Here is a 12,391-nt window from a genome sequence, read left to right as displayed (position 1 = left end):
AGCCAGGCAGCTGGGCACGGTGGCAGTGGGGCGAGCCAGGGGCTGCGGGTGGGAGGTTCTGCATCCCTTCCCCCCGGCGCCCAGCTCAGAGACCCAGCCCACCAGGGAGGGAGCCGGGGCACAGCTCCAGCGGCGCCGGGGGCCGGGGCCGCACTCCCGTGCTCTCGGGGAAGGGGCAGGGGCGCGGGGGGCTCCGGCTGTTTGGGAGGAAGGAGGGAGCCTCTCCCCGCGCGCAGGGGGACCCCGCGGGCAGTGACTGATCTCCACCCGCTGCCCAGAGGTGCTGGGCAGGGAGGAGCGCGCAGCGGGCGGTGCCCGGGCTCCCCGGCTGGGGCGCGCAAGGCGGGGCCCCGCGGCTCCAGCGGTTGGGAAAGCAGGACGGAGCCCCCCGCCCCGCGCTGCCCCGGCTGGCGCGGGAGGGACCCTGAGCGGCGGGCAGCTGCGCCCGGGGAGGCGGGCCCGAGCTCCAGCTGTTGGCGAGGGAGGAGCTCGGGGCGCGCCCGGGGAGCCCGGCGAGGGGCCGGCTCGGCGCGCCTCCCGCCTGCTGCCGCGCTCGCCTCCCGCCGCGGTTGTGCCCCGGGCCCGGCGGCGGCAGCAGCAGGCGGGCGGGCGGCACCATGAACGAGGCCGGCTCGATCACGCACTGCCGGAGCGAGCAGCTGCTGGAGACCGAGGAGAGCCCGGCCATCAGCGCCGTCATGTTCTCGGCCGGGCTGCTGGGCAACCTGACGGCGCTGGCGCTGCTGGCCCGGCGCCGGCTCGGGGGGCGCGGCCGGCCGCTCTCCCTCTTCCACGTGCTGGTGACCGTCCTGGTGCTCACCGACCTGCTGGGCACCTGCCTGGTCAGCCCCGTGGTGCTGGCCTCCTACGGCCGCAACCGCTCGCTGGAGGCGCTGGCCGAGGGCGGGCAGCTCTGCCCCTACTTCGCCTTCGCCATGAGCTTCTTCGGCCTGGCCACCATGCTGGCGCTCTTCGCCATGGCGCTGGAGCGCTGCCTGGCCCTGGGCCAGCCCTACCTCTACGAGCGCTTCGTCCGCCGCCGCTCGGCGCTGCTGCTGGCCCTGCCGGCCCTCTGCGCCTTCGCCGCCGCCTTCTGCGCCCTGCCGCTGCTGGGCTTCGGCCGCTACGTGCAGTACTGCCCGGGCACCTGGTGCTTCATTCACATGAGCCTGGAGCCCGCCGAGGCTGGCGCCGCCTACTCGCTGCTCTACGCCTCGCTGCTGCTGCTGCTCATCCTGGCCGTGCTGCTCTGCAACCTCAGCGTCGTCCGCAGCCTGCTGGGCATGCACCGCCGCGGGCAGACCTCCCGCCGCCTGGCCTCGCTGGAGCAGCCCGCCGGCCGCCGCAGGCTCTCCGTGTCCGAGGAGGTGGATCACCTCATCCTCCTGGCCATCATGACCATCACCTTCATCGTCTGCTCCCTGCCTTTCACGGTGAGTGCAGGGGCCCGGGCCCCCTCCTTAATCCCTGCCCTTGGGGGCCTCCGGCGCCTGGCCTTCTCCCGCTGGTCCCCTTGTTAATCCCTGTCCTTGGGGGCCTCTGGCGCCCGGCTTTATCCCGCTGGTCCCCTTGTTAATCCCTGTCCTCGGAGGCCTACGGCACCTGGCCTTCTCCCGCTGGTCCCCTTGTTAATCCCTGCCCTTGGGGGCCTCCGGCGCCTGGCCTTCTCCCGCTGGTCCCCTTGTTAATCCCTGCCCTTGGGGGCCTCCGGCGCCTGGCCTTCTCCCGCTGGTCCCCTTGTTAATCCCTGTCCTTGGGGGCCTCTGGCGCCCGGCTTTATCCCGCTGGTCCCCTTGTTAATCCCTGTCCTCGGAGGCCTACGGCACCTGGCCTTCTCCCGCTGGTCCCCTTGTTAATCCCTGCCCTTGGGGGCCTCCGGCGCCTGGCCTTCTCCCGCTGGTCCCCTTGTTAATCCCTGCCCTTGGGGGCCTCCGGCGCCTGGCCTTCTCCCGCTGGTCCCCTTGTTAATCCCTGTCCTTGGGGGCCTCTGGCGCCCGGCTTTATCCCGCTGGTCCCCTTGTTAATCCCTGCCCTTGGGGGCCTCCGGCGCCTGGCCTTCTCCCGCTGGTCCCCTTGTTAATCCCTGCCCTTGGGGACCTCTGGCGCCTGGCCTTCTCCCGCTGGTCCCCTTGTTAATCCCTGTCCTTGGGGGCCTCTGGCGCCTGGCCTTCTCCCGCTGGTCCCCTTGTTAATCCCTGCCCTTGGGGACCTCTGGCGCCTGGCCTTCTCCCGCTGGTCCCCTTGTTAATCCCTGCCCTTGGGGGCCTCCGGCACCTGGCCTTCTCCCGCTGGTCCCCTTGTTAATCCCTGCCCTTGGGAGCCTCCGGCGCCTGGCCTTCTCCCGCTGGTCCCCTTGTTAATCCCTGCCCTTGGGGACCTCTGGCGCCTGGCCTTCTCCCGCTGGTCCCCTTGTTAATCCCTGCCTTTGGGGACCTCTGGCACCTGGCCTTCTCCCGCTGGTCCCCTTGTTAATCCCTGTCCTTGGGGGCCTCCGGCACCTGGCCTTCTCCCGCTGGTCCCCTTGTTAATCCCTGCCCTTGGGGGCCTCCGGCACCTGGCCTTCTCCCGCTGGTCCCCTTGTTAATCCCTGCCCTTGGGGGCCTCCGGCGCCTGGCCTTCTCCCGCTGGTCCCCTTGTTAATCCCTGCCCTTGGGGACCTCTGGCGCCTGGCCTTCTCCCGCTGGTCCCCTTGTTAATCCCTGCCTTTGGGGACCTCTGGCGCCTGGCCTTCTCCCGCTGGTCCCCTTGTTAATCCCTGCCTTTGGGGACCTCTGGCGCCTGGCCTTCTCCCGCTGGTCCACTTGTTAATCCCTGCCCTTGGGGGCCTCCAGCGCCTGGCCTTCTCCCGCTGGTCCCCTTGTTAATCCCTGCCCTTGGGGGCTTCCGGCACCTGGCCTTCTCCCGCTGGTCCCCTTGTTAATCCCTGCCTTTGGGGGCCTCCGGCACCTGGCCTTCTACCACTGGTCCCCTTGTTAATCCCTGCCCTTGGGGACCTCCGGCGCCTGGCCTTCTCCCGCTGGTTCCGTTGTTAATCCCTGCCCTGGGGGACCTCCGGCGCCTGGCCTTCTCCCGCTTATTTTTAGTCCCTGCATTACAAAGAAACCCATACAGATGAGGGCACCAGGCAGCCCCACTGAGTTCTGGGATTAAGGCACTGGACTAGATTGAAGCACAAAGATCCTTTCTTTGTTCCTGACTCTGCCACAGCTTCCCTGACCAAATCCCTTAGGCTACCTCCACACTGCAATAAAAGACCCGTGGTTGGCCTGGCTCAGGGCTCTGGGACTATACAATCGTTGCGTGGTCCTTCAGGCTCACACTGGAGCCCACACTCTGAAACCCCACGAGGGGAAAGGGTCTCGGAGCCCGGGCTCCAGCTCCTGATCCGGGCTCTGAGACGGTGCCATGGGCTTTTTATCGCAGTAGTGGCTCTGTGCTTCTGTTTCCTCATCTGTTAATGGAGATAGCACTTTTCTAGCTCCCCGGGGACTCATGAGGAGAAATCCACTTTCTGGGAGTTGAGAGACGATGGTGACAGGGCTCAAGAGGCGTTCACAGGGCCCTAGAGTGGCAATTGCTTGACCGAGGTTGCATGGATCAAGTGTAGGCCCATGTCGCTGAGCTTACATGCAGTGGGACTGAGCTGTGCCATTTTGAGGGCGCCAGCAAGGTTGAAGGGGCTGGTGCAGTTGCAGGGAAGGAGCTGAGCTGACACAGCTCAGTGTGTTTGCATGTGTCATCTTGCGGGTACACAAATCAGCAGGCTCCATGGCTGTAACTGACGTAACACAGGTCAGTTAAATTGCCAAGGTGGAACGGAGGTTGCGTAGATAAATGCAGTTAGGTGAGTGCAGGGATGCACAAAATCACGGGGGTGGCGTGGACACGGTTTGCTGTGCTGTCAGTCAGCATGCATGCATCCACGTGGTTGTACAAGTGGAAACGAGGATACAGTTCTGCCCGCTGAGCCAAGTTTTCAACTGTGAGGGGAAAGGATGCCTTGGCAGATACAGACAGCCAACAGCCACTGTGCACACACAAACCCTCACCGGTACACAAATGTTCATTTCTGTGTGAAAAAGCTGGTGTCCCTGAAGCTGAAGATTGTGTCCATAAACAAAGACATGGGATCGGAGAATATGCTCCACACACTTACAATTCATAAGAACTTTGAGCATAGACATTCCTTTTGAACCGAAGGCGTTAAAATGCTTGATAAAGGCATGTATTTTCCCTATTCGACAGGCAGGGCCAGCTCCAGGCACCAGCGAACCAAGCAGGTGCCTGGGGCGGCAAATGTAAAGGGGCGGCAGGACGTCAGGCTCTGGGGCAATCCGCCCTCGGCGGCGGCGGGAATTCAGCGGTCGCTCCGTCACAGCGCGTTTTGCGCTCGGCGGCAATTTGGCAGCGGGGACGCGACTCTTCTTCGGCGGCCGCACCATGACTCCGCCTCCGTGTTCGGCGGGCAGGATTCCGCCTTCCCGTTCGGCAGCAAGTTTTGGGTTTTTTTGTGGCTTGGGACGGCAGAAACACTGGAGCCGGCCCTGTTGACAGGTAGGGAAACCGAGGCACGCTGAGATGAAGTGTTTTGGACAACAGCAGGTTTGGAAATACAACCCAAGTCTTCTGACTCCCTCGTTCTAACTGCTAGAATGCCCCCCCTCAAAAATATAACCCGTGTGACCCGTGTAATTTCTCTTGTCGTTCAAATTAAATAGGACCCCTTCAGAGCTGCCATGTCACTCAACCCTTTACCAGTCGACGATAGTCAGATAGTTCGATTCTTCCCACTTTTGAGAGAGAAGATGGTTTGGGTGATTTTTTTTCCTTCTGTTTTTCAGTTCTTTTTTCGCTGTGAAAAGCCAAACCCACCCACGTTGGGAATAAGGCCAAAGCTAATTTTACATTCCCAGCATTAGAATGACATTATCTTTCATTAGCACTTGGAGAGCTGAAAGGCCCAATGGACAAATTAACCACTGGACATGCTGCCCCATTATTTTTGAATTTCAAGAGCGTGATCAAGGAAATGTAATAACCTCTAGCAGCCTCTTGTGTTTCCTGTGGTTTTGGACTTGAAATCATAAGAGCTGCTCCACCACCAACTGATGGGCCTTAAATTCATTTAGGGGTCTTTAGCTCTGCTCCTAATGGTACTTTCCCGCATCTGGCTGAGTCATGTGCAGACATGAGATGTAACTGCTGGTGTGCTCGTGGCAGGCATTCTTGGAAGTACGTATACATTTGCAGTGGGTCTGTTTTGGAGAGGAAGGTTTTTTGCAGTCTGGTGAGCAGCATAAAGTGACTAGCTAGTTAAAAGTCCTGGATGGTAGAAGTGTATTTTCTACCAGCCTAGTATTTGTACGTAGAATCATTTCATTCGATCAGATATCTAGAAATCCCACAGTGCGCCGCAAAGGAGAAATTAAAAATTCTTATATTATCAGGTGAAACAAGCATCATGAGTATGGAGAAAGGGGACATTGGACCTAGTTCTTATGGCTTTGAGAACTGACTCACAATCAGTTACTTTCCTTTTAGCTTTAGGAGATTCTCTTTCTGGTCTACTCTTTCCATAGAAGAACATAGATATTGCCATAGAACAACAGACCAACTAGCTGTCATCACAGGTAGCAGAACAGGTAGGTGGCCAGTGGTGAATCCTTCAGAGGAAAGCATATAAACCCTTATAGAGGTACCCAGTTGTACAGTAGCATACCACTGGGGATTTCTTCCTGCTCCTACCTCTTTCTGCCCTGAAGCATGAGGACTGAAAGTCCTAAATCTATCTTGGTAATATAATTGTAGACACTACTCATATTCCTTGCCATGGCTAATCTTTTTTTAATTAGACACACATGGATGATGGTTGAATTTAGTGCCCATGAAGGTGATATACCAGTAGCATCAATTGTAAAGCCGACCCTGCATAAGCAGTTGTAGGGCAAACTTTCCCCCAAACTAACTAAGTCCCGAGTCATGACATGAGTCGTCAGAACATCTGGTGCTTTTAGTAACTAGTATGAGATGATTCAACTCGCTTTCAGCTGCAGCATGCACACGATTTGAACCCAGGTCGCTTGAAGTGAATGGCTAAGGCATTAATTGTCTGTCTCAAACTCTTCATCTCCTTTTTTAATACACAGCTTTAGAAGTTAGATACATCCGGGGTTGCTAAACAGCTCTGGGTTCATGGGGACCAGGACCTGAGACGGAGCAACTGGTGTCACATGAGTCAAATTTGCTGCATCATCTTCCCAGGAGGGATTGTCAGCTCTTCCATGAAGTAGCAAACAAGCATATGTAAGGAAGTAACTGATTTTGGCTGTCAGACATAATAAATTCATAGAGTAGGTCAGAAACCTGGCTAGAGCTGTTTTTCTTCCACGCTCATTGATTGCACCTACACACGCTGGTGAAGGCCACGATAGGCAACCTGACAATAGACTGGATACGTTAATAAATGATCCCTTAAGCATCTATTGACTTCATTGCAGGTTTGGATAAATGAAGTCTCTTGTCATGCTTAGCTCAGGGCTAGCTACGATGCTCAGTGATGGATTCATTCTTGTGCTTTCACATGCCTCACATCTGCCGGGGGCGGGGGCAGCGGCAGGGGGAGTGGAAGGGATGTTTTGGATGGGACTAGTCATACTTGTCACAGCTTCTTTAAATACCAAAGCCAGCTGATTGGTTCCTTAGGGGTGTGTGGAGGAAAATAGGCTCCCTGGGGAATCGTAAATTGCCCTTGTCTCAACCTGGTATTGAAAAAGCTTCTGGGACTTTGGGGGCAAGCCAAGCCTCTTCTTCGGGCCTCCCTTTGGCATCCCTTCCTCATTTTTCTTTTAGCGACTTGACATTCTGGGGGGGAATAAGCTGTGGGGACTATCCCATTTTGACCTAAACTCTCGCTACTGGGTTGTGGTGAGAAAGTAGCCCGCTGGAAAATTTAGCACCGCTGTGAGGGATTAGACGTCACTGTCGTGGGACAGACTGGCGGCCTCTCCTGGAGCGTGTAATCCCAGTTTTAACATCACATTGTTCATGTAGTCGTTTGGAACACTGCACCTAGTGTGAGCGGTCGCCCAAGAAATATGCATTTCAAAACCCACAAGTGAAACATGACTGAACTGTTCGAACTCCCCTTAACCCAAGCTGAAATCTCCCGTGAATGGACCTAAAGCCAAAAGACATTAAGACCATCAAAATGGAGACACGCAAAGATGAAGGTCTGAAGTTATGTCTTTAAATAACCCTTTTATGCCATATGTATCAGAGATCAACAGAAAAAGAAGCCATGGGCTCTCGAGTAGAAGCCTGTGTGTCAGGACAGCTGGGGTTCTGTGGTCCGCTGAGTCACTCTGTGACCCAGAGCAAATTTCATCCTCTCTCTGTACAGCTGGGGAGGCAAAGCGCAATCAGGATAACAGCTACCGAGCTTTGTAAAACCCTTTGAAACCTTGGGGTGAAAGCGATACCTAGTTGCAAAGTTTCGTTACTAAAACAAGGACTTTTGCAGAAGGGACTCTGCATGTGCCACGTACAGTGTTAATGGTATCTAAAATCGGGGGGGTGTTTATTCCCTCTTCATTTAATTTCCTGCTTGGTGGAGTTAGTCTGAAGAGGATTCATTGACGTGTATGTGAGTTCTTTCCATGTAAATGCATAGAAATGGGGAAACAGGTTTCTCTTTAGACTTTTTTCTCCATCTGGAAGTTGTGTGACAGAGCGGGCTGTAGCAGCTGATCAGGCCACCCTGCCATTTGGATCCTTGCAGCTCCCACACATGTGCAAAGTGTCTGCGTGCTCAAGCGTTTTCCAAATAAAGGCTCGGGATCGGTCCTAGGTCTGGTTCTGTTCCATATCTTCATCAGTGATTTAGATAATGGCATGGGGAGTACACTTATAAAGTCTGTGGATGATACCAAGCTGGAGGGGTTGCAAGTGCTTTGGAGGATAGGATTAAAATTCAAAATGATCTGGAGAAATGGTCTGAAGTAAAGTGGATGAAATTCAGTGAGGACAAATGCAAAGTGCTCCATTTAGGAAGGAACAATCAGTTGCATACATACAAAATAGCAAATGACTTCCTGGGAAGGAGTACTGTGGAAAGGGATCTGGGGGTCATAGTGGATCACAAGCTAAATATGGGTCAGCTGTGTAACCCTGCTTTTCTTTTTAACAAATATCATTCTGGGCAGTATTAGCAGGAGTGTTGTAAGCAAGACATGAGAAGTCATTCTGCTCTACTCCACACTGACAAGGCTTCATGTGGACTATTTTGTGCAGTTTGGGGTGCCACGTCTCAGGAAAGATGTGGACAAACTGGAGAAAGTTCAGAGAAGAGCAACGAAAATGATTAAAGGTCTAGAAAACATGACCTCTGGGGGAAGATTGAAAAAATTGAGTTTGTTTAGTCTGGAGAAGAGAAGACTGAGGGGGGGGGGCATGATAACAGTTTTCAAGTACATAAAAGGATTGTTACAAGGAGGAGGTAAAAGAATTGCCTCATTAACCTCTGAGCATAGGACAAGCAGCAACGGGCTTAAATTGCAGCAAGGGAGGTTTAGGTTGGACATTAGGAAAAACTTCTAGCTGTCAGGGTGGTTAAGCACTGGAATAAATTGCCTAGGGAGGTTGTGGAATCTCCATCACTGGAGGTTTTGAAGAGCAGATAGTCAAACTCCTGCCAGGGATGGTCTAGTTAATACTTAATCCTGCCTTGAGTGCAGGGGACTGGACTAAATGACCTCTTAAGGTCACTTCCAGTCCTATGATATGGAATGCTTCATCACTGTCAAAAGGCTTCCCCACCCTCCGCCCCAATTAAATGCAGTAGATGTGTTTCTGTGAAGTGTTTCGCTTAATGAATCTGCATTCTGCAATGGAAAAATGTGTCAGAAAGTTCCTGATCGGCTCTATATATTGGTTAGGCAGAATGGAGAGAAGCTTGCATTGTGTGAGGCTGCTCATATTCTGCCTGTCCTGTGGATAAAAGGAGAATGTCAGTGAGTAGACCTAACTGAAGAAAATCAATTTGTCGAAAGCTAAACCGTTTTCGACACAGGGTGGAGTTCGACAAATTTCCTGACTTGAAAAAAGTGTTGAGGGGGAAAAAAAAATGGGTTTGAAATTGTCAGTGATATTTTGACATGTTCTACACACAAAAATCTAGTTTTCCCGTTCAAAATGACTTTTCCTTTTGAAATTTAAACAAATTAGACTGAAAAAGGGTAAAAAAATTGAAATGGCAAATTTTTGAAATCAACTTTTTGATTTGCCTGAAATGAAAAAAAAAATTGGTTTCTCAGTTCACAAATATTTTCAAGATTTTGACTTTTCATCCCAAATCAAGACATGGAAAAAATTTTGAATTCTTGAAAATATTCATGGGACCCAGAAACAGTCTCCCACCCAGCGCTAGCCTTTCGGTCCACCAGCTTGGCATCTCATTAGAATGAAATTCACTTAAACCAGTGACAACGAAATGTCTATTGTGAATATAGAAGTTCCTTTGAAATGGTGTTTTATACTTGTGCATCAAAATACTCCTAGGATCAGTCTTGCATTTTATTTTCCCTTTATGTTTTACAGATTCGGGCCTATATGAACATGTTTATGCAAAACGAAGACTATAAGAAGGACCTTCTAGCACTGAGGTTCTTAGCAATTAATCCAATTATTGACCCTTGGGTCTTTGTCATCCTTAGACCTTCAGTTCTGAGGGTAATCCGTTCTGTACTGTGCTGTCAGATGTCCCTAAAGACCCAAGACAACATGCAGACGACTCCTGCTGCAGAGTCAAAATCCAATAAGCAGATTGACCTTTGCAGGCAGTAGTCACAAGCAGCGTTCAGTGGAGACATCTGGAAGACCTTGCTGAAATGGCTCCTCAGGGTAATGAACAAACTTAGAAGTATAAACACGATGGGAAGCTGGCCTTTTAGCTTACTAAACAAATATATTTACTGTACAATGGATTGAGCTGCAGTCTGGCTGACAAGAGGCTGCAGGGTTTGTCAAAAAGCGAAAGAGAAGTCCATCTAAAGTGAGCATTTTCTATTTATGGGACAGCATCCTAGAGGCTAATCAATAACTGGATTTCTGTTGCCACTAAACAGGAACTTTCATGTTGAACTGAGGACATGTGCTGCACTCTAGTGTGTTTGAAACGCTAAAAAGCTAGTGGCTATTTACTGTAAGTCCAGGAGACAGATGTTTTCTCTAACACTATGCCTAGTGACAGTTTGGTGGGGAGACACAGAAGAGTTAATAATAGAGCTTTGGCTTACTGATTTGTTGCTAAACCCGCCAAGGCCTTATCAGCTTCATGGAGGCTTAACTAACCATTTATCTAACTACTGAAACTGAAGTCTTGAGAGCCCTGTGCATTGGCCTGCTAAACGCAGGGTTGTGAGTTCAATCCTTGAGGGGGCCATTTAGGGATCTGGGGCAAAAATTGGGGATTGGTCCTGCTTTGAGCAGGGGGTTGGACTAGATGACCTCCTGAGGTCCCTTCCCTCCCTGATATTCTAGGATTCTATGATTTCTGTCTCAGAGATATCGGTTTTGCCATGTGCCTTCGTATAACTACTGTCTTGCCTTGGAGTGGGGAGGAAGGCTAAAGCTAGCTCCGCTTCTTGTCACTCTGTTTTCCAAGTGCCCTACAGCAGTGGTTCTCAAACTTTTGTAGTGGTGACCCCTTTCACACAGCAAGCCTGAGTGCGACCCCCACCCCACCTATAAATTAAAAACACTTTTTTTATAAATAACACCATTATAAATGCTGGAGGGAAAGCGGGGTTTGGGGTGGAGGCTGTCAGCGTGCGACCCCCCCCCAGGTCATAGCCTCGTGACCCCCTGAGGGGTCCCAATCCCCAGTTTGAGAACCCCTGCCCTACAGCTAGGGGAAGAAAAGCCAACTGGGTTCCTCTCTTAGGGTCAAAGCTGTTAGGATGGGCAGAAGCAGGGTTACATCTCTCTGCTCCAGAATCCTGATTTTTAGAGCAGCTCTCCATGGGTAGGGTCATGCTTAATGGTGGGCAAATGTCAACTGAGCCCCCCTGTGTTGCAGCACTCAGCCCCCCCACCTCCTCAACAACCTCTTGGATCAAAGAGCTTTGCTTTGGGCTGCAACCAGCCTCCATCTTACAGCAGATGCCCATCTCCCCCCCACCACACACACACATTTGCGCTGGTAGGATCAGGAGCTGAACATGCTTCTAAGCATGGGGCCCCTGCATCTCTGAAGCTGGGGTGCACCCGCTGGGGCATGGCCTGCTGCCCTTCAGTGCTGGGAGAGATGGTTGCTTGTGCAGATGGAAGGAAGTTTCCCATGCCGTCTCACTAGGGGTTTTCTAGAGGACCCAACACCTTTGTATTTAAGTGACTCTTTCCATGCAAGCCTGATACAGCCCTGTGCGTGACAAGTCTTTGCAGCCCCTGCTCGTAGGCATTTTCCTTATAAGGCCAGGGAAGAAATACCACACAAGATATGTATGTAATCATCACATCTCATCCTAGGTAAAGCTGTGGGAATGACGACGTGAAGTCTTAAATATCAGTGGGAAATATTTCACAAGATAGAGGGAACCTTCTACCAGGCTGGCTTCTCCAGAGGAGCTATGATTCCAACTGTGATTCTAAGCAGGAAGCTGCCTTCGTTTTACATTATGGACTGGCTCCCACAGAACTCTTGGGGAGCTTTTCCACTGAGTTCAGTGGAAGCAGGATAGCTGTCTCCTGTCCAAGCCCGCCGTGTGCTGGAAAGACCTTTTTCCTAGAGCGATTGGCCCTGATTCAGTAGAGCACTTAAATTCTCAATGCTTTGCTTAATCAGGGCCCTAACTAAGCTATGACTTAAAATCCCTCCTCTGAAAAAGATACGGTTTTCCTTAAGTGCCGCATGTAAAGCAGGTTTTCAGACAGACTGTGGTATATTGTACATGACGCTGATATATGGATAAAAAGAACAGGAGTTCTTGTGGCACCTTAGAGACTAACAAATGTATTTGAGCATAAGCTTTTGTGGGCTACAGACCACTTCATCGGATGCATAGAATGGAACATATAGTAAGAAGATATGTATATACATACAGAGAAGGTGGAAGTTGCCATACAAACTGTAAGAGGCTAATTAATTAAGATGAGCTATTATCAGCAGGAGAAAAAAACTCACTACAAAAGTTTGTTTCTCCCGCTGATAATAGCGCATCTTAATTAATTAGCCTCTTACAGTTTGTAGGGCAACTTCCACCTTCTCTGTATGTATGTATGTATATATATATCCTTACTATATGTTCCATTCTACGCATCTGATGAAGTGAGCTGTAGCTCACGAAAGCTTATGCTCTAATACATTTGTTAGTCTCTAAGGTGCCACAAGTCCTCC

At 51.9% G+C, this 12,391-nt stretch overlaps 1 protein-coding gene across 2 annotated transcripts; it reads left to right on the top strand.

Moving 5' to 3' along the window:
- Positions 1-481: 481 nt before the first annotated feature.
- LOC140913526 (prostaglandin E2 receptor EP2 subtype-like) lies at positions 482-12,096 on the top strand. 2 transcript variants are annotated; one of them, XR_012159618.1, is made up of 3 exons: positions 482-1,433; positions 4,246-4,554; positions 9,595-9,677. XR_012159618.1 is itself a non-coding variant. In XM_073350135.1 (2 exons), the coding sequence occupies exons 1-2, from the start codon at positions 618-620 to the stop codon at positions 9,838-9,840; spliced, it is 1,062 nt and encodes a 353-aa protein (XP_073206236.1). In that variant the 5' UTR covers positions 482-617; the 3' UTR covers positions 9,841-12,096. The 2 variants fall into 2 exon arrangements, 1 of the variants encoding a protein (XP_073206236.1); XM_073350135.1 differs by lacking the exon at positions 4,246-4,554 and having other exon boundaries at positions 9,595-12,096.
- The last annotated feature ends 295 nt before the right edge of the window (positions 12,097-12,391 follow it).

Source organism: Lepidochelys kempii, chromosome 6 (assembly GCF_965140265.1).
Source record: "Lepidochelys kempii isolate rLepKem1 chromosome 6, rLepKem1.hap2, whole genome shotgun sequence".
Taxonomy (NCBI): domain Eukaryota; kingdom Metazoa; phylum Chordata; order Testudines; family Cheloniidae; genus Lepidochelys; species Lepidochelys kempii.
Note: the sequence above shows the minus strand (reverse complement) of the source record. Positions and strands in the feature narration are given on the sequence as shown.

Coding starts and splice junctions, on each gene's coding strand:
- LOC140913526 (XM_073350135.1), top strand. CDS start 618: ATGAACGAGGCCGGCTCGATCACGCACTGCCGGAGCGAGCAGCTGCTG. Junction 1,434..9,594: donor TCTGCTCCCTGCCTTTCACG/GTGAGTGCAGGG, acceptor TATGTTTTACAG/ATTCGGGCCTATATGAACAT.